The sequence below is a fragment of the Tachyglossus aculeatus genome, chromosome 2 (genome assembly GCF_015852505.1).
Source record: "Tachyglossus aculeatus isolate mTacAcu1 chromosome 2, mTacAcu1.pri, whole genome shotgun sequence".
NCBI classification, from domain to species: Eukaryota; Metazoa; Chordata; class Mammalia; order Monotremata; family Tachyglossidae; genus Tachyglossus; species Tachyglossus aculeatus.
The window spans coordinates 165,499,717-165,521,588 of record NC_052067.1 but is presented as its reverse complement, the minus strand read 5'-3'; the positions used below and the strand labels follow the sequence as shown (position 1 = coordinate 165,521,588).

The 21,872-nt window shown below is 47.3% G+C and overlaps 2 protein-coding genes across 2 annotated transcripts in view; one reads left to right on the top strand and one right to left on the bottom strand.

The window, feature by feature from the left end:
• Positions 1–13,079: 13,079 nt before the first annotated feature.
• BHLHE41 (basic helix-loop-helix family member e41) lies at positions 13,080–21,802 on the bottom strand. Its single transcript, XM_038742577.1, has 6 exons — positions 21,591–21,802; positions 21,312–21,378; positions 20,914–21,021; positions 20,386–20,497; positions 17,465–17,483; positions 13,080–14,977 (listed from the first exon to the last, which is right to left on the bottom strand). The coding sequence occupies exons 1-6, from the start codon at positions 21,653–21,655 to the stop codon at positions 13,108–13,110; spliced, it is 2,241 nt and encodes a 746-aa protein (XP_038598505.1). The 5' UTR covers positions 21,656–21,802; the 3' UTR covers positions 13,080–13,107.
• SSPN (sarcospan) overlaps positions 14,533–21,872 on the top strand; it is a 119,471-nt gene continuing 112,131 nt past the window's right edge. Inside the window, exon 1 of the mRNA XM_038767997.1 lies at positions 14,533–14,616. The gene's annotated coding sequence lies outside the window, so the exon portion shown is untranslated. The remainder of the gene's footprint in view (positions 14,617–21,872) is intronic.

The window sequence follows — 21,872 nt, the reverse complement described above, 5'->3', positions numbered from 1 at the left end:
CTCTGCACATAGTAAGCGCTCAATAAATACGATTGATGATGATGATGATGATGGAAAGAGCACGGGCTTGGGAGTCAGAGTTCATGGGTTCAAATCCCAGCTCCACCAATAGTCAGCTGTGTGCCCTTGGGCAATTCACTTAACTTCTCTGTGCCTCAGTTACTTCATCTGTAAAATGGGGATTAAGACTGTGAGCCCCATGTGGGACAACCTGATCACCTTGTATCCTCCCCAGCGCTTAGAACAGTGCTTTGCACATAGTAAGTGCTTAACAAATGCCATCATCATTATTATTATTCTTATGCTCTTTCCACAAGGCTGTGCTGCTTCTCAGGCACAAGTCTCCACCATAAACAAGGCCTTAATAGTATGCTCTCAGTAAAAATAAAAATTATGGTATTTGTTAAGCGCTTTCTATGTGCCAGGCACTGTACTAGGTACTGGGGTGGATGCAAGCAAGTAAGCGGTGTAAGCTAGATCTGGCCAGTTCTCCCAAAGGGGTTCTGAAGATGTTTCTAGCAAAAACAAATACGAGTTGGAATTTAGTCGATTCCATCAACATCAAATTGGATGATTTTTCTTTCCTAAGACCATTTTCACTTCAATTATCTGGATCTCTCATGGAAAACGTGGTTTTTGGACAGAATTATCTGACAACTGTAGCCCAAAGCTAGGTAACTTGTGTCTCAAACATAAAGCATCTTGAGCATACCCAAAGGGAAGTAGAAATAAGTCTTTGGACATACCACCCTGAACAAACCCCATCTCGTCTGATCAATCAATCTATGGTTTTTACTGAGTACTTACTGTGTGCAGAGCTTTGTACTAAGAGCTTGGGGGAGCGTATCTCTTAAGCCTTACTGAAGATACATCTCCTCTCAGAGGCTTTCCCAGACTAACCCCTCTTCTCGTCATCTCCCACTCCCTTCTGCATCGCCCCAACTTCCTCCCTTTGCTCTTCCCACAGAACTTATGGCCATAGCTGTATTTTCATTTATTCGTATTGCTATCTGTCTCCCCTGCTCCATTCATTCAATCATATTTATTGAGCGCTTACTGTGTGCAGAGCACTGTACTAAGCTCTGGACTGTAAGCTTGTTGCGAGCAGGGAATATCACTGTTTATTGTTGTGTTGTTCTTTCCCAAACGCTTAGTGCAGTGCTCTGCATACAGCAAATGCTCGATAAATATAATTGAATGAATCAATCAATCAATCAATCAATCGTATTTATTGAGCGCTTACTATGTGCAGAGCACTGTACTAAGCGCTTGGGAAGTACAAATTGGCATCATGAATGAATGAATGAATCTCAGAAGATAAGCAGGGTTGGGCCTGGTTAGTATTTGGATGAGAGACTGCATGGGAATACCGGGTGCTAATTTTTCCAGTGCTTAGTATACTTGTTGGTACATATTAAGTGCTTAACAAAAACCATTATCGTTATCATTAATTCCTGTCTGTGCCTCTCAGGGTGGCACCTGGAGAGTTTCCAGGCCTCTACCAGTCTCGACTATGGGAGGGAGAGTGAAACAGAGGCCTGTCCATTCCATTCCTCAGAACAGTGCTTGGCACATAAGCGCTTAACAAATACCATCATTATTGTTCACTATTGTTCTTTTAGACTGAGAGCCCACTTTTGGGTAGGGACTGTCTCTATGTGTTGCCAACTTGTACTTCCCAAGCGCTTAGTACAGTGCTCTGCACACACTAAGCACTCAATAAATACGATTGGCCTTCCCAGACTGAGCCCCTTCCTTCCTCTCCCCCTTCTCCTCCTCTCTATCCCCCCATCTTACCTCCTTCCCTTCCCCACAGCACCTGTGTATATGTTTGTACATATTTATTACTCTATTTATTTTACTTGTATATATCTATTCTATTCATTTTATTTTGTTAGTATGTTTGGTTTTGTTCTCTGTCTCCCCCTTTTAGACTGTGAGCCCACTGTTGGGTAGGGACTGTCTCTATGTGTTGCCAATTTGTACTTCCCAAGCGCTTAGTACAGTGCTCTGCACACAGTAAGCGCTCAATAAATACGATTGATGATGATGATGATTCCTAGCTTGGCCAGTGGCTAGCGAGTAGGAGGCAATCTGCTGCAAGTCAAAACTCACTCTTGCTGAGCGGCAGCGGCATGGGAGAGAGTTGAGGGCGAAGACTCAGGTTTACTGTGGAAGATGGTAAATCACTTTCGGATTTTTATCACAAAAACTCCGCGGATCCACTACCAGAACTATTACGGTTGGAGGTGGGGCGTTCTGGAGACCATCCCACACCGGCAGGACAGTCAGCTTTATTTTAAGGTTTCTTGATTTAGTTTTCTACCTTTATCTAATCTTGCATCATTAAATGGGGTGTTTCCCAGGTAGCTGAACTTAATGAATTTAGCAAAATTTAGGGAAACTGAGTGACCTAGTGGAAAGTGGCTCTGCTTCCTTGTCTGCTGTGGGACCATGGACAAGTTACTCAACCTCTCTGTGCCTCAGTTCCCTCATCTATAAAATGGGATTGAGACAGTGAGTCCCATGTGGGCATGGACTGTGCCCAACCAAAAACTGACCAAAAAATATGCATGGGTTAAGTCAAAGGATTTAATACCCGCTCTGCCACTTGCCTATGTGTCCAAGCAGCATGGCTCAGTGGAAAGAACCCGGGTTTTGGAGTCAGAGGTCATGGGTTCGAATCCCGGCTCCGCCACATGTCTGCTGTGTGACCTTGGGCAAGTCACTTCACTTCTCTGAGCCTCAGTTACCTCATCTGTAAAATGGGGATTGACTGCGAGCCCCACGTGGGACAACCTGATCATGTTATATCCCCCCAGCACTTAGAACACTGCTCTGCACATAGTAAGCGCTTAACAAATGCCATCATTATTTTATTATTATGTGTCCATGGCATCGCTGTGGGTCAGACACAACTCGACAGCATAAGACAACTATTTACTGTGTGCAGAATACTGCATGAAGCCCTGGGAGAGAATACACAGGTGGGAATTAGACATGGTTCCTGTCGCTTGGGGGCTCAAAAATCTAAGGATGAAGTACTCTATTACATTGTACCTTAGAATATAAACTCCTCGAGGACAGGGATCATGTCTATGAACTCTACTGTTACCTCCCAGGTGCTTAGTCCAGTGCTCTGCACACAGTAAGAGCTCAGTAAATACTACTGAGTGACTGACACCTTATGATGATGAATTAAGTGTGGCTTAGTGGAAAGAGCCTGGGCTTGGGAATACTGTTTTTTGTTTTGTTTTGTTTTGTTTTTTTGTCTGTCTCCTCCTTCTAGACTGTGAGCCTATTGTTGGGTTGGGAATGTCTCTATATGTTGCCGATTTGTAATAATAATAATAATGATGGCATTTATTAAGTGCTTACTATGTGCAAAGCACTGTTCTAAGCACTGGGGAGGTTACAAGGTGATCAGGTTGTCCCACGGGGGCTCACAGTCTTCATCCCCATTTTACAGATGAGGGAACTGAGGCCCAGAGAAGTTAAGTGACTTGGCCAAGGTCACACAGCTGACAATTGGTGGAGCTGGGATTTGAACCCATGACCTCTGAATCCAAAGCCCCTCTTTCCCCTGAGCCATGCTGCTTCCCAAGTGCTTAGTACAGTGCTCTGCACACAGTAAGTGCTCAATAAATGCGATTGCATGAATGAATGAGTTAGAGAATCTGGGTTCTAATTCTGGCTCCGCCAATCAATCAATCAATCGTATTTATCCGCCACTTGTCTGCTGTGTGACCTTGGGCAAGCCACTTAACTTCTCTGGGCCTCAGTTACCTCATCTGTAAAACGGGGATTAAGGCTGTGAGCCCCACATGCGACAACCTGATTCCCTTGTATCTCAGCGCTTAGAACAGTGCTTGGCACATAGTAAGCGCTTCACAAATACCACAATAATAATAATTATTATTAAGGGGAAGGCGAAGTCCTTCTGGGTTTGGCTGGTAAAAGTGAAAGTTGTTCCTTGGAGAATTACCTTAGGATAAAGAAGAAAATCCCGAAGTAATTCCCTTTCATTTTATAAAACACCTAAAGCTCCTCGTCGACAGGAAACACATCTACCAATACCATTGCACGATCATGTACCCTGCCAAGCTGACAAGCAGCATGGCCTAGCAGATAGACCACGGGCCTGGGAATCGGAAGGACCTGGGTTCTAATCCCAGCTCTGCCACTTGTCTGCTATGTGACCTTAGCCAAGTCATTTCACTCCTCTGTCCCTCAGTTACCTCACTTGCCAAGTGAGGATTAAGACTGGGAGCCTCAAGTGGGACAAGGAGTCTGTTCAACCTGATTAGCTTGTATCTACCCCCGTGCTTAAAACGGTGCCTGGCAGGAGTAAGTGCATAAGGAATATCATCATTATTAATCAATCAACCATATTTAATAATAATAATGGCATTTGTTAAGCATTTACTATGTGCCAAGCACTGCTCTAAGCGCTGGGGTAGATACATGGGAATCAGGTTGTCCCACGTGGGGCTCACAGTCTTAGTCCCCATTTTACAGATGAGGGAACTGAGGCACAGAGAAGTGAAGTGACTTGCCCAAAGTCACACGGCTGACAAGTGGCTGAGCCAGGATTCAAACCCATAATCTCTGACTCCCAAACCCGGGCTCTTTCCACTAAGCCACCCTGCTTCTCTGAAAGCAGAGTAAGTTATACAGTACTTACTGTGTGCAGAGTACTGTGCTAAACACTTGGGAGAGTACAATAAAATCGAGTTGGATTGAGTTAGAGGATATGATCCCTAACCACAGGGAGCTTATGGTCTTTGTACGGTTCTCTGCACACAGCGAGTGCTCAATAAATACAATTAATTGATTGATTGATTGATTGATTGATTGATTGGAAAGTGAACCCCTTCTAGACTGTGAGCCCGTTGCTGGTAGGGACCGTCTCTCTATCTGTTGCCGACTTGTACTTCCCAAGTGCTTAGTACAGTGCTCTGCACACAGTAAATGCTCAATAAATACGATTGAATGAATGAACGAATGAATGAATGAATGAATGAATGAATGAATGAATGAAAGATAGTGACTCCTAAGCTCCTCCCTCCCAAGCTCATCACCTACCAGGGACAAAGCGAAGAGCTTATCATCAAAGGCATTGTCTTTTTTTTTTTTTGGATTTGTTGAGCACTGGCTACCTGTCAGGCACTGTACTAAGCGCTGGGGTAGTTACAAGCCACTCTGGTTGGACACAGTCCACAACCCATATGGGGCTCACAATCTTAATTCCCATTTTACACCTGTCTACATGCTTTGTTTTGTTGTCTGTCTCCCCCTTCTAGACTGCGAGCCCCTTGTTGGGTAGGGACCTTCTCAATATGTTGCCAACTTGGACTTCCCAAGCGCTTAGTACAGTGCTCTGCACACAGTAAGTGCTCAATAAATACGATTGAATGAATGAATGAATTTTACAGCCGAGGTAACTGAGGCACTGAGAATAGACTTACCCAACGTCACACAGCAGACAGGGTCCAAAGCTGGGATTAGAACCCAGGTCCTTCTGACTCCCAAGCTCGGGCTCTATCTGCTAGGCCAAATCTTCTTCCAAGCACTTAATAATTATCTTATTTGTTAAGTGCTTACTTTGTGCCAAACACTGTTCTAAGCGCTAAGCATGTTCTAAGCATTACGGTGCTCTCTTGTATTTTACTCGCCCAAGCACTTAGTACAGTGCTTTGTGCATCAAAAGCACTTAATAAATACCACTGTTCCCCCAATACTGAGCATTTCCAAAACATTGTATTTTCACTAGCGAAGGAAATCGTCTAAATGAATTTTAATTATTAACACCCCCAAGTATTGTTCCTAGTCCTTAATCAGCATCACTCCTGATATAAGGGCTCATATTCCAAATAATCATCACTGTTTCTCCAACCCTGACGTTTTTTCTCATCTTATTATGTGTTAGCAACCTAGACCTTGGGCTTTCAGGTAGAGTAAATTAACAACCATTTCCAAACACAGTTCTGACCCTTCGACCCATTTTAAACAAAGCGTTTCCGACAAGCTCACATCCTCAACTTACTAAAATCACCAAAGTCCAAAACACCATTTTAATCTATGCGCAGAAGCGCCTAGGCCAGATGTGGCTGAGGACGAATGAGAAACGTCTGTACCGGATAACAAGGCATCACAAATAAAAGCTGTGGAATCTGAAAAGTTGTGGCGAACTGGCAGTCTGAGCCACAAAATTCAAACCTCCAACTTGATTTTGCCTTCGTTTTGACAACGAGGGTAGGGCTTTTAATTATTCGACAACCTCGTACCGTATAATTAAAGCTTCTATTCCTCAGTAAGAATTTGTAAATCACAAAATAGTGTGGAAATATTTAGATAAGAGAATTTATGGAGTGCTGGAAAATACTGGAATATAAAGATCGATGTCCAGTATATCGCCTACTAAACTGTCGCATCCTAGAACAGCTGGTTTCTTGCAGATGGTATTTATTTTTAAAATAATTTAAGCTGGTACCATCCTGGAGCCAGGATTTGAACCCATGACCTCTGACTCCCAAGCCCGGGCTCCTTCCACTGAGCCACACTACTTCTCATGCCAAGCACTGTTCTAAGCGCCGGGGTAGATACAAGGTAATCAGGTTGTCCCATATAGGGCTCACAGTCTTAATTCCCATTTCACAGATGAGGTAACTAAGGCCCAGAGAAGTTAAGCAGCAGGGACCCTGTCAGCTATAGAGGGCATTAGCGGTTATTTTTTTTTAATGCATTTGTTAAGCACGTACTATGTACCAGGTACTGTACTAAGCGCTGGAGTAGAAACAAGGAAATCAGGTTGGACACAGTCTCTGTAGTACATTGGCTGCCAGTCTTAATCCCCATTTTCCTGATGAGGGAACTGAGGCCCAGAGAACAGAAGTGACTTGTCCAAGGACATAAACAACAAGTGGCGGAGCTGGGATTAGAACCCAGGCCCTTTGATTCCCAGGCCAGGCTCTATTCATTTATGCATGCTGCTTCTCCTTAGAGAAGCAGTGTGGCTCAGTGGAAAGAGCACGGGCTTTGGAGTCAGAGGTCATGGGTTCAAATCCCAGCTCTGGCATTTCTCAGCTGTGTGACTTTGGGCAAGTCACTTACCTTCTCTGTGCCTCAGTTACCTCACCTGTCAAATGGGGATTAAGACTGTGAGCCCACCGTGGGACAACCTGAACACCTCGTAACCTCCCCAGCGCTTAGAACAGTGCTTTGCACATAGTGAGCGCTTAATAAATGCCATTATTATTATTATTATTCTCTGTTAGTGTTCAATAACTTTTGAGAAAAAAATAGGTTATTTGACAAGTATGATTCTTCCACTGATGCTATCTGCCTGAGTCCTTTTGCTGTTCTTTCCTGAGTGGGCCGCTGCCTTATACGTTACTGCCCCTCCAGACTGTAAACTCGTTATGGCCAAGGAATAATAATAATAATAATAATAATAATGATGATGGTACTTGTTAAGCGCTTACTATGTGGCAGGCACTGTACCAAGCACTGGGGTGGATACAAGCAAATCGGATTGGGCACAGTCCCTGTCCCACGTGGGACTCAGTCTCCATCCCCATTTTACAGAAGAGGTAACCGAGGTCCAGAGAAGTGAAGTGACTTGCCCCAGGTCACACAGCAGCCAAGTGGCAGAGCCGGGATGAGAACCCATGACCTTCTGACTCCCACGCCTGTGATCTATCCACTATTCATACTGCTTCTCGGGGAATGTGTCTGTTATATTGTTATAGTGTAATAATAATAATAATAATAATAATTCTGGCATTTGTTAAGCACTTATTACATTCCATCATCATCAATCGTATTTATTGAGCACTTACTGTGTGCAGAGCACTGTACTAAGCGCTTGGGAAGTACAAGTTGGCAACATGTAGAGACAGTCCCTACCCAACAGTGGGCTCCAGGCACTGTACTAAGCCCTGGGGTGACCACAAGCAAATTGCGTTATTAATAATAATAATGATGGTATTTATAAAGCACTTACTATGTAATAATAATAATAATAATGATGGCATTTGTTAAGCGCTTACTATGTGCAAAGCACTATTCTAAGCGCTGGGAAGGATACAAGGTGATCAGATGTCCCACGTGGGGCTCACAGTCTTAATCCCCATTTTACAGATGAGGTAACCGAGGCATAGAGAAGTTAAGTGACTTGCCAAAAGTCACACAGCTGACAATTGGTGGAGCCGGGATTTGAACCCATGACCTCTGACTCCCAAGCCCGGGCTCCTTCCACTGAGCCACACTACTTCTCATGCCAAGCACTGTTCTAAGCGCTGGGGTAGATACAAGGTAATCAGGTTGTCCCATATGGGGCTCACAGTCTTAATTCCCATTTCACAGATGAGGTAACTGAGGCCCAGAGAAGTTAAGCGGCATGCCCACGGTCACAAGTGGCAGATCTGGGATTAGAACCCAAGTTCTCTGACTCCCAAGCCCGGGCTCTTCCTATCCCACAAGGGGCTCACAGTGTCAATCCCCATTTTCCAGATGAGGTAACTGAGGCCCAGAGAAGCGAAATGACTTGCCCAGGATCACTCAGCATACAAGTGGCAAAGCGAAGATTAGAACCCATGACCTTCCGACTCGCAGGCCCGGGCTCAATCCACTAAACCATGCTCCTTCTCGGGGAATATTATATTTATTCAATCGTATTTATTGAGCACTTACTGTGTGCAGAGCACTGTACTAAGCGCTTGGGAAGTGAGAAGCAGCGTGGATCAGTGGAAAGAGCCCAGGCTTTGGAGTCAGAGGTTATTGGTTCAAATCCCGGCCCCACCAACCGTTAGCTGTGTGACAGGGGAAGTCACTTAACTTCTCTGTGCCTCAATTACCTCATCTGTAAAATGGGGATTAAAACTGTGAGCCCCCCGTGGGACAACCTGATCTCTCTGTAACCTCCCCAGCGCTTAGAACAGTGCTTTGCACATAGTAAGCGCGTAACAAATACCATCATTATTATTATTATTACTACAAGTCGGCAACATATAGAGACGGACCCTACCCAACAACGGGCTCACGGTCTAGAAGGGGGAGACAGACAACATATCTATATTGTTATGTTCCCAAGTGCTTAGTACACACCATACTTAGTACACACCGCTAAGTGCTCAATAAATACAATTGATTGATCGATTGATAAGCCTCTCTACAGTCCCCTAGCATTGCACGGACCAAGTGGAGATTCTCCGCGTTAGTTATTCCTAGCAGGGGGAAGCGCACCACAATCGTTTCCTCTAGGCCCCACGTAAATACGGACCATGATTTAATTTCTCAAGGAACAGATGCGTTCATGAAACATACCTTTCCACCTAAAGACTTGACTTAACCCTCGTGCCCAACGATGTGCCACGTGAGGTGGAGAAGATATCGTCTCTACATCACCGCCGATTTTCTGCGGCACAACATTTTGTCATTCCGGCTGCAGCAAAGAGGTGTAAAGTTGGATCCGCACGCAAAATTACGGACACGTCCACTAACCTGAACCCATCCTAAACAACTGATATCACATTTTATAAGAAAGGGGTGGGATACAAAGATAGCTGGCAGAAGCAAATAGGCCAGATGTGGCTGAGGACGAATGAGAAACGTCCGTACCGGATAACAAGGCATCACAGATAAAAGCTGTGGAATCCGAAAAGTTGTGGCGAACTGGCAGTCCGAGCCACAAGATTCAAACCTCCAACTTGATTTTGCCTTCGTTTTGACAACGAGGGCGGGGCTTTTAATTATTCGACAACCTCGTACCGTATAATTAAAGCTTTTATTCCTCAGTAAGAATTTGTAAATCACAAAATAGTGTGGAAATATTTAGATAAGAGAATTTATGGAGCGCTGGAAAATACTGGAATATAAAGATCGATGTCTAGTATATCGCCTACTAAACTGTCGCATCCTAGAGCAGCTGGTTTCTTGCAGGTGGTATTTATTTTTAAAATAATTTAAGCTGGTACCAAGCATAAGCATTGTAACCAAAGTGCAACTTTTTCAGCAAATCCTCCCCCAAAGATATTTTTTTTTCAACTCAAAATATCAGTAACACGGTTTTCTCCCTACAAAAATAGCATGTCAGACAGCATTAATTGGATGTATTAACAACTATTTACATAGAGCCGCTCCGCAGGCTAGTAAAATTTTTTTTTAACGTTGTTTAAACACAGCGTTTGAGGCAAACAGTAGCAACAGCAGCAGCAAAATGCACCAAAACTGACGAACGGCTCCAGATATTTCTCCTCCCGTAGTCAGACTGTTGTGTCTCACCTCTTACATAACATTCGAGTGAGATTTCTCACTGTGCTACCTTGGCAACACACTAAAAATATCCAGGCAAGGTCTCGGTTTAAGCCTGATTTAAGAAGCTTTCTCTGTGATGGTCTGCTATGGCCTTCAGAAAGGGAAACTACGGCGGCTGGGGGTTAGAAAGGCTCCCGGGCCACTTTCCCACACACTCCAAATCATTTCCAATTCCAACTGACCAGGCTCATTTGCCTTCCTTTTTCCCAGGTAATGCGAAGGAGAGTTGAGAATGAATCCCTCTGGAGTTCGTTCTTTTTTGTCGTCTTTTCTTTTCAGTGCACAAACGTTCAGTTTTGGGTTTTTTTTACAGCAAGGTAACAAAAACTCGGGAACATCATGAATTAAATAATGACAGCGTGGGAAGAAATGCACCATAACCATATCTATAGAGATCTAGAAATGTATATCTATAGATAGCCATATGTATCTAAAGATATAGATCTATGCATGTCTATAGCTATATCTATAGATCTCTAAACTTATCTCTAGGTATAACTATACAGCTATATCTATAGATCTCTAGCTATAGATGTCTGTAATCTATAGAGATCTCTAAAGATATCTTTATAGATATCTACCTATATTATATATCTATAGTATAGATACTATAGTATAGTATATATCTATAGTATAGATACTATAGTATAGATCTATAGTACAGATATATCATATTGGTAGATATCTATAAAGATATCTCTAGAGATCTCTCTATAGATTACAGATATATAATATAGATAAATAATATATATTACATGTAATATATTTATAGATATCGCTAGAGACCTCTCTATAGATTACAGACATCTATAGAGAGATCTATAGATAGAGAGATCTATAGATATAGCTATAGACATGGATAGGTAGAGCGATCTATAGAGATAGCTGTAGATATAGATAGGTAGAGTGATCTATAGCTATAGCTGCAGATATATAGTCATATCTATAGATAGGTTTAGAGATCTATAGATATAGCTATAGACATACATATCTCCAGAGATCTCTCTACAGATATCTCGAGATACCTCCATCTATAGATATCTACAGGGGTATCTACTGATATCTATCTAGAGAGATCTACAGATATGGCTATAGCTAAATATCTATCTAGATGGATAGATAGACAGATATCTTTATCTGGTCTGTATGGGGGAAGTGACATTAAATCAATTGATTTCATTTGATTTCATCAGTCCATTTCTCAATAAAGTGCTAGCAAATGCATTTAAGAGCGCTTTTTGCTGTCCACAGCCTCCTCTCGCCCCACCTCCATCCTGACAGTGGACCGATCCAGGTTCTCTTCACCCGTGTGCAAATTCCTAAAGTGGGACTTGGAGACGATACAGCAAAACCATCTCTCCTCCCCACGACACACTCACAAACACACACACACACACACACACACACACACACACACACACACACACACATAAGGTGCAAACATTAAATCTCTGGACCCATCGCATCCTCGCTCCCGTCTTTCGCAGATTTATGTGTCTGATGAAGCGGGGCATTAGAAAAATACTGAGTAGCAACTTTCATCTTCCAAGAAAGATCCGCATCCTCAGTTGGTGGACACCGCAGGCCGGGAGCTGGTACTTGGGGACTGGATTCTCAGCATCCCTGGGTCCTCTGGTCCTCTGCTGCCCCAACCCTTCCCTGGGCAGAGCTGAATCCCACCTTTCTCACCCCAAGAAAGTTCAACAGTTTAAGACAGACTCCCCTGGCCATCATTGCCAGTGGAGCATTTTTTTAAAAGTTTCTAAATTATTGGAAGACAATACACATGTTTGCATGCACACGGACAGAGAGCTCTGTCCACCCACCCATTCACTTATTGAGCACTTCCTGTGTGCGGAGCACCGTACTAAGTGCTTGGAAAGTACAATTCGGCAACAGACTTCACAGTCTTCTAGACTGTGAGCCTGCTGTTGGGTAGGGACCGTCTCTATATGCTGCCAACTTGTACTTCCCAAGCGCTTAGTACAGTGCTCTGCACACAGTAAGCGCTCAATAAAAAAAATGAAAAAAAAAATGAACAGACAGGGACAATCCCTACTCGGTAACGGGCTCACAGTCTGTCTAGGTGGACAGAGATCTCTGTCCATCTATCTAGGTGGATAGAGATCTCTGTCCATCTATCTAGGTGGATAGAGATCTCTGTCCATCTATCTAGGTGGATAGAGATCATCATCAATCGTATTTATTGAGCGCTTACTATGTGCAGAGCACTGTACTAAGCGCTTGGGAAGTACAAATTGGAAACATACAGAGACAGTCCCTACCCAACAGTGGGCTCACAGTCTAAAAGAGTGGGCTCACAGTCTAAAAGAGATCTCTGTCTATCTGTGGCTCAGTAGAAAGATCCCGGGCTTTGGAGCCAGAGGTCATGGGTTCAAATCCCAGCCCCGCCAACTGTGTCAGCTGTATGACTTTGGGCAAGTCACTTCACTTCTCTGCGCCTCAATTCCCTCATCTGTAAAGTAGGGATTAAGACCGTGAGGCCCCCCCCCCGCCAGTGGGACAACCCGATCACCTTGTAACCTCCCCACCGCTTAGAACAGTGCTTTGCACATAGTCAGTGCTTAATAAATGCCATTATTATTATTATCATCTAGGTGGACAGAGATCTCTGTCCATCTACCTAGATAGATAGTCATCATCTAGGTGGACAGAGATCTCTGTCCATCTACCTAGATGGATAGTCATCATCTAGGTGGACAGAGATCTCTGTCCATCTACCTAGATGGATGGTCGATGGTCATCATCTAGGTGGACAGAGATCTCTACCTACCTAGATGGACAGAAAGCGAGCCGTACGTTTTGTCTTCCATTTAGAACCTTCGAAAAGATACATCCAAAATATATGTATATCTCCGTCTGTCTAGAGGGAGACACACACACAAACACACACCTCCAGGGGTCTTCTACAGCAGAATGGGAGTGACACAAGGGGTCGCCCGCCAACCAGCAGCTCACGAAGGAAAAAAAGGAAAATGCATCCAGCCCCACTACCTGCCGTGCAGCGGTGACACGATTCTGCGAGGATGCACATAATATGATAATAATAATAATAATAGCATTAGGAGCTCTCCCTCCTGGCAGGAGAGGAGGAGGGAGAAGGGAAGGGGCAGGGTCTCTCAGGGGGTTTCCCGGTCCTCCACAAGGGGGCGCTCCGGCTCCGGGCTCCGCCTTGGCTCCGGCAGGTGCGGGGCCGGCGGCGAGGGGGGGGGAGGCTGCAGCTCCCGCCCTGTCCGGAGGGGGCGCCAGCACGGAAGAGAGGCTGGGGAAGACGGCGACGGCTGCAGATCCGGCCCTGTCCGGAGAGGGCGCCAGCACGGAGGAGAGGCTGGGGAAGGCGGCGGTGGCGGCTGCAGTTCTGGCCCTGTCCGGAGAGGGCGCCAGCACGGAGGAGAGGCTGGGGAAGGCTGCGGTGGCGGCAGCTGTAGTTCGGACTGTCTCCGGAGAGGGCGCCAGCACAGAGGAGAGGTTGGGGAAGGCGGCGGCGGCTGCAGTTCCTGCCCCGTTCGGAGAGGGCGCCAGCACGGAGGAGAGGGTGGGGAAGCAGGCTGCAGAGGGGGCGGCTGCAGTTCCGGCCCTGTCCGGAGGGGGCGCCAAGACGGAGTTGAGGTTGGGGAAAGGGGCGGCTGCTGTTCCCGGCCTGTCCGGAGAGGGCGCCAACACGGACGAGAGGTTGGGGTAGGCGGCTGCGGCGGCTGCAGTTCCCGCCCTGTCCGGAGAGGGCGCCAGCACGGACGAGAGGTTGGGGAAGTTGGCGGCGGCGGCTGCAGTTCCCGCCCTGTCCGGAGGGGGCGCCAGCACGGAGGTGAGGCTGGGGAAGGCTGCGGCGGCGGTGGCGGTTGCAGTTCCGTCCCTGTCCGGAGGGGGCGCGAAGACGGAGGCGAGGCTGGGGAAGGCGGCGGTGGCGGCTGCGGTTCCCGCCCTGTCCGGAGGGGGCGCGAAGACGGAGGAGAGGCAGGGAAAGGCCGCGGCGGCGGTTGTGGTTGCAGTTCCCGCCCTGTCCGGAGGGGGCGCGGAGACGGAGGCGGCGGCGGCTGCAGTCCCCGCCCTGTCCGGCGGGGGCGCGAAGACGGAGGAGAGGCAGGGAAAGGCGGCGGCGGCGGCGGCGGCGGCGGCGGTTGCGGTTCCGTCCCTGTCCGGAGGGGGCGCGAAGACGGAGGCGAGGCAGGGGTAGAGCAGGGGCGTGGGGGGGTGCCCCCCGTGCCCGGTGTGCCCCCCGTGCCCGGCGTGCCCCCCGTGCCCGGCGTGCAGGAGGTAGTTGTGGAGCAGCGGTTGCAGGTAGGCGGCGGAGGGCGCGAAGAAGCAGAAGGGCAGGCAGAGCGGGCCGGCGGGGGGCGCGGCGAGGGCCAGCAGGGAGCGGAGCAGGCCGGGGGGGGCGCCAACGGCAACGCCGCCAGCGGCCGGACGGGGGCGCTTGGGGGGCGCGGGGTCCGGGGCGGCGGGGGGCTCCCGTTTCACGGGCCCGTTGCCGGGGCAACCGCCGCCCCCGCCCCCGCCGTAGCCGCTGTCCGTGTCGGTGTCCGGCGAGGCCCGCGGCCGGCGGATGACGGGCACGCAGTTGGTCCGGGGGGGCTCCGGGCCCCCGGGGGCGGGGGGGGGACGCCGCCCCCTCCCCCTCCTCCCCCCCCTCCGCCGCCTCCTCCTCCGAGAAGCCCTCCGGGGGGGGCGCCACCAGCTGCACCGTCTGGCGGGCGCAAGCCTGGAAGCCCGCCCGGAAGGCCGCCTCCGCCTCCAGGCCCGGGAGGTCCCCTGCCGAAAATAATAATCATCATAATAATCATAATGATAATAATAATAATAGCATTCATCAAGCGCTTACTATGTGCAAAGCGCTGTTCTAAGCGCTGGGGAGCTTACAGGGTGATCAGGGTGTCCCGCGGGATGATAATAATAATAATAATAATAACGATAATAACAATAATAATAATATCAGGATGTCCCGCGGGTTAATAATAATAATGATAATTGCATTTGTTAAGGGTGATCAGGGTGTCCCTCGGGTTAATAATGACGATAAGAATAATTAATAATAATAATCATATCAGGATGTCCCGCGGGTTAATAATAAGAATAATAATGATGATTGCATTTGTTAAGCGCTCACGATGTGCGAGGCGCTGCTCGAAGCGCCGGGGAGGTGACAAGGTGATCAGGATGTCCCGCGGGTTCATAATTAGTAATAATCATCATGATGATAATGGCATTTGTTAAGCGCTTACGATGTGCGAGGCGCTGCTCGAAGCGCCGGGGAGGTGACAAGGTGATCAGGATGTCCCGCGGGTTAATAATTAATAATAATCATCATGATGATAATGGCATTTGTTAAGCGCTTACGATGTGCGAAGCGCTGCTCGAAGCGCCGGGGAGGTGACAAGGTGATCAGGATGTCCCGCGGGTTAATAATAATGATAATAATAATAATGATAATGATGATGATGGCATTTGTTAAGCGCTTACGATGTGCGAAGCGCTGCTGTAAGCGCTGGGGAGGTAACAAGGTGATCAGGATGTCCCGCGGGTTCATAATTAATAATAATCATCATAATAATAATGGCATTTGTTAAGCGCTTACGATGTGCGGAGCGCTGCTCTAAGCGCTGGGGAGGTGACAAGGTGATCAGGATGTCCCGCGGGTTAATAATAATAATAATAATAGTAATAATAATAATAATAATTGCATTTGTTAAGCGCTTACGATGTGCGAAGCGCTGCTCTAAGCGCTGGGGAGGTGACAAGGGGATCAGGATGTCCCGCGGGTTAATAATAATAATGATAATAATAATAATAATAATAATAATGGCATTTGTTAAGTGCTTACGCTGTGCAAAGCAATGTTCTAAGCGCTGGGGAGGTTACAAGGTGATCAGGGTGTCCCGCGGGTTAATAATGATAATAATAATAGCATTTGTTAAGCGCTTACTATGTGCAAAGCGCTGTTCTAAGCGCTGGGGAGGTTACAGGGGGATCAGGATGTCCCGCGGGTTAATAATGATGATGATAATAATAGCATTTGTTAATCGGTTACTATGTGCAAAGCAACGTTCTAAGCGCTGGGGAGGTGACAAGGGGATCAGGATGTCCCGCGGGTTAATAATAATAATAATAATAATAATAATAATAATAATAGCATTTGTTAAGCTCTTACGATGTGCGAAGCGCTGCGCTAAGCGCTGGGGAGGTTACAAGGTGATCAGGATGTCCCGCGGGTTAATAGTGATAATAATAATAGCATTTGTTAAGCGCTTACTATGTGCGAACCGCTGCTCTAAGCGCTGGGGAGGTTACAAGGTGATCAGGATGTCCCGCGGGTTAATAATTAATAATAATAATAATAGCATTTGTTAAGCGCTTACGATGTGCAAAGCGCTGCTCCAAGCGCTGGGGAGGTTACAAGGTGATCAGGATGTCCCGCGGGTTAATAATAATAATAATAATAATAATATCAGGATGTCCCGCGGGTTAATAATAATAATTATTATTATAATAATGATGGCATTTGTTAAGCGCTTACGATGTGCGAAGCGCTGCTCTAAGCGTTGGGGAGGTTACAAGGTGATCAGGATGTCCCGCGGGTTAATAATAATAATAATAATAATAATAATAATGGCATTTGTTAAGCGCTTACGATGTGCGAAGCGCTGCTCTAAGCGCTGGGGAGGTTACAAGGGGATCAGGATGTCCCGCGGGTTAATTAATAATAATAATAATAATGATGGCATTTGTTAAGCGCTTACGATGTGCGAAGCGCTGTTCTAAGCGCTGGGGACAAGGTGATCAGGATGTCCCACGGGGGGGCTCACAGTCCATTTTACAGGGGAGGGAACTGAAGCACAGAGGAGTTCATAATAATAATAATGATGGCATTTGTTAAGCGCTTACGATATGCAAAGCGCTGTTCTAAGCGCTGGGGAGGTTACAAGGTGATCAGGTTGGCCCGCGGGGGGCTCACAGTCTTCATCCCCATTTGACAGGTGAGGGAACTGAGGCCCAGAGAAGTTAAGTGACTTGCTCAAAGTTGCACAGCTGACAAGTGGCGGAGTCGGGATTTGAACCCATGACCTCTGACTCCAAAGCCCGGGCTCTTTCCACTGCGCAACACTGCTTCTCATCAGGGACACCGAAGCGCTTACCGCAGGGTGCCGCCCCTTCCCTCCTCCATCCATGCATTCAGTACTTCCCAAACTTGTAATAATAATAATAATAATAATAGCATTTATTAAGCGCTTACTATGTGCAAAGCACTGTTGAGCCCACTGTTGGGTAGGGACCATCTCTATATGTTGCCAACTTGTCAATCAATCGTATTTATTGAGCACCCACTATGTGCAGAGCACTGTACTAAGCGCTTGGGAAGTAGAAGTTGGCAACATATAGAGACGGTCCCTACCCAACAGTGGGCTAGTCTAGAAGGGGGAGACAGAACAAAAACCAAGCATATTAACAAAATAAAATGTTAATAAAATTAACATTTTATTTTGTTAATATGTTTGGTTTTGTTATTAATTAATAAAATAAAATAAAACAAAATAAAATAAACTTGTACTTCCCAAGCGCTTAGTACAGCACTCTGCACACAGTAAGAGCTCAATAAATACAATTGATTGATTGATACAAGGTGATCAGGTTGTCCCACGGAGGGCTCACAGTCTTCATCCCCATTTTACAGATGAGGTCACTGAGGCTCAGAGAAGTGAAGTGACTTGCCCAGACATGTGGTGGAGCCGGGGTTCGAACCCATGACCTCTGACTCCAAAGCCCGTGCTCTTTCCACTGAGCCACGCTGCTTCTCTAATAATAATGATAGCATTTATTAAGCACTTACTAGGTACAAAGCACTGTTCTAAGCGCTGGGGAGATTACAAGGTGATCAGGTTGGCCCACGGGGTGCTCACAGTTTTAATCCCCATTTTACAGATGAGGTCACTGAGGCTCAGAGAAGTGAAGTGACTTGCCCAAGGTCACACAGCAGACGTGGCGGAGCCGGGATTCAAACCCATGACCTCTGACTCCAAAGTCCAGGCTCTTTCCACTGAGCCACGCTGCCTCTCTATTAAGCACTCACTATGTGCCAAAGCACTGTTCTAAGCACCGGGGTGGCTATAAGGTGATCGGGTTGTCCCACGGAGGGCTCAGTCTTTATCCCCATTTGACAGATGAGGTAACTGAGGCCCAGAGAAGTGAAGTGACTGGCCCAAAGTCACACAGCTGACAACTGGTGGGGCCGGGATTTGAACCCCTGACTTCTGACTCCAAAGCCCAGACTCTTTCCACTGAGCCACGCTGCTTCTCTACTGTGAAGACTGTGAGCCCCTCGTGGGACAACCTGATGACCCTGTTATCATTCATTCAATCAATCAATCGTATTTATTGAGCGCTTACTGTGTGCAGAGCACTGTACTAAGCGCTTGGGAAGTACAAGTTGGCAACATATAGAGACGGTCCCTACCCAACAGTGGGCTCACAGCCTCATATTACAGAAGCAGCGTGGCTCAGTGGAAAAGAGCCCGGGCTTTGGAGTCAGAGGTCATGGGTTCAAATCCCGACTCCGCCAATTGTCAGCTGTGTGGCTTTGGGCAAGTCACTTCACTTCTCTGTGCCTCAGTTCCCTCATCTGTAAAATAGGGATTAAGACTGTGAGCCCCCCATGGGACAACCTGATCACCTTGTATCCTCCCCAGTGCTTAGAACAGTGCTTTGCACATAGTAAGCGCTTAATAAATGCCATCATTATTATTATTATTATTATTTATTGAGCGCTTACTGTCTGCAGAGCACTGTATTATCTCCCCCAGCGCTTAGAACAGTGCTGGGCACATAGTAAGCGCTTAATACCACCATTATTATCATTATTATTGTTATTACTAAGCGCTGGGTGCGATGCTCAGGCTGTAGATCTCGGCTGGTCCTTAATAATCAATCAATCGTATTTATTGAGCGTTTACTATGTGCAGAGCACTGTACTAAGCGCTTGGCACTGTACTAAGCTGTACTGTACTTAATAAAGACAACCAGCGTCTGGAAGGTGGGAAGGGGTGGGGAGAAGACCCTCGTGGGCATCCGGAGGCGGGATGCGAGACGAAACTGGGCATCTAGAGAAGCAGCGTGGCTCAGTGGAAAGAGCCCGGGCTTTGGAGTCAGAGGTCATGGGTTCAAATCCCGGCTCCGCCACTTGTCAGCTGTGTGACTTTGGGCAAGTCACTTCACTTCTCTGGGCCTCAGTTCCCTCATCTGTAAAATGGGGATGAAGACTGTGAGCCCCCCCCATGGGACAACCTGATCACCCTGTAACCTCCCTAGTGCTTAGAACAGTGCCTTGCACATAGTAAGCGCTTAATAAATGCTATCATTATTATTATCTGGAAGGTGTCCAGAAAGCTGCACCTTAGCCGGTTTGACCCCAGGGAATGAACGTATGTATGTATGCATGTATGTATGTATGTGGGCATGTGTGTTATGTAGGGGGTGGCGGAATGAGTACTATGGAGACTGTGAGCCCCATTTGGGACAGGGACTGTGTCCAACCCAATTTGCCTGCATCCACCCCAGCGCTTAGCACAGTGCCCGACACATAAAAAATGTTTAATACGGTGCCAGGCACATAGTAAGCATGTAACAAATACCACAATCATTCTAATAATGAACATTCATTCATTCATTCAATCGTATTTATTGAGCGCTTACTGTGTGCAGAGCATCATCATTATCATTTGACACGTAGTAAGAACTTAAATACCGTTCAGCGCTTAGAACAGTGCTTGGCACATAAAAAATGTTTAATACGGTGCCAGGCACATAGTAAGCATGTAACAAATACCACAATCATTCTAATAATGAACATTCATTCATTCATTCAGTCGTATTTATTGAGCGCTTACTGTGTGCAGAGCATCATCATTATCATTTGACACGTAGTAAGAACTTAAATACCGTTCAGCGCTTAGAACAGTGCTTGGCACATAGTAAGCGTTTAAATACCATTATTATTATTATTACCGTCATTATTATTATTATTATTATTATTACCACCACCCCCCTCCACTGTCTTACCATTCTGCAAAGCGATTATCTTCTGATGCTGCTGCTCCGTCAGGGCCGTTAGAGCTTTTAAGTGTTTCAAAGTTAATTCCAAAACTACTGCCTTTTCCAGATGTCCCAACGTCTGCAGTGAAGCCAAGGGAAAAAAGGGGAAAAAAAAAAAAGAGAGAAATAGGAAGAGGCGCTCGGTTCCCTCCAAAATGCATCTGGGTCTCCAGTTTCCACTCAGCATCAGCGGGGCTTGGGCAAACTCGCTTTGCGAGGGATGATATTATTGGGATTAGTAGTGTTATCATGATCAAGCGCTTAGTACAGTGCTCTGCACATAGTAAGCGCTCAATAAATACGATTGATGATGATAATAATGATTATTAAAGGCCCGGTTTAACGGGGACACACACACACACACGTTTATGGGGGGAAAAATAAAAGCATTAAAACCTCAAGGGGGAAGGTGAGTCTTTTAAGTCCAGTAGAGGCCTGTACCCCCAAACCTCCCGGAGTTTCCACCGTGCCCGGGCATCGCCAATGCCCTCTTACCGTCAGTTTCAGATGTTCGGGCAATAAATCTTTGAGCTGGGCGATGCACTCGTTAATTCTGTCTCGCCTTTTCTTTTCTATCAATCTGTGGGGCAGTTTGTAAGTCTCCTGGAAAAGGGGGGAAAACGGGGCAGGGAGGAAGAGGAGAAAGGCAGAGGGCACAGCTGCCCCCGCCGGTCCCCACCGTACGACCCCCTCGGCCCGTCCAGAGGTGCCACGAAAGCCCCCGCGCCCCCCACCCGGGCGAGAAATTCCTGAAAATGTTAAAATTACTTAAAATTCCGAGTTGGGAGGAGGCGGGAGGAGGAGGCCGCAGGGCACGGTGGCGGGCAGAAATCGGTGGCCCCCAAAGGAAAGGTCCGGGAAGGTTTCGCTGGGCATCGGAAACTTCTTCTTACCTTGCCTTGGTCGCGCTTCATGCCCCTCCTGGGTTTGCCCCGGTAGGTGGGTAGGGGGAAGTCCAGCCTGGCAACCAGAATCAGTCCATCAGTCGTATTGTGTGTGCAGGGCACTGGACTGAGCGCTTGGGAAGTCCAAGTTGGCAACAGATTGAGGCGGTCCCTACCCAACAGTGGGCTCGCAGTCTAGAAGGGAGGAAGGGTCAGGGCCCCCGACGACCCCCCGGGCGACCCCCCTGAGGGCAGGCCAGGCTGGTACCCCCTTCCTTCCTTCCTTACCCCACGAATGCCCGGGCCTCCGCCGCCGGCCGGTCCTGCCCCCCGAGGGGCAGCCCTCCCTCCATGCTCAGTGCCAACGCCGGGCGCAGGGCACGGGGGATGCTTGGTTGGGGGTTGGGTGGTTTTTTGCCGCAATTTTTGGTCTGGTCCCGTGGGGAGGGAGGAGGGGGGGCATCTGTGCCCCTCCCTCCAGCCGCCCTCGCCCTTCTCCCCTGCACTGGGCGAAGTGGGAAGCGGTTGGTCCTTGTCCCCTCCCACACACACACTGACACACACAGACGG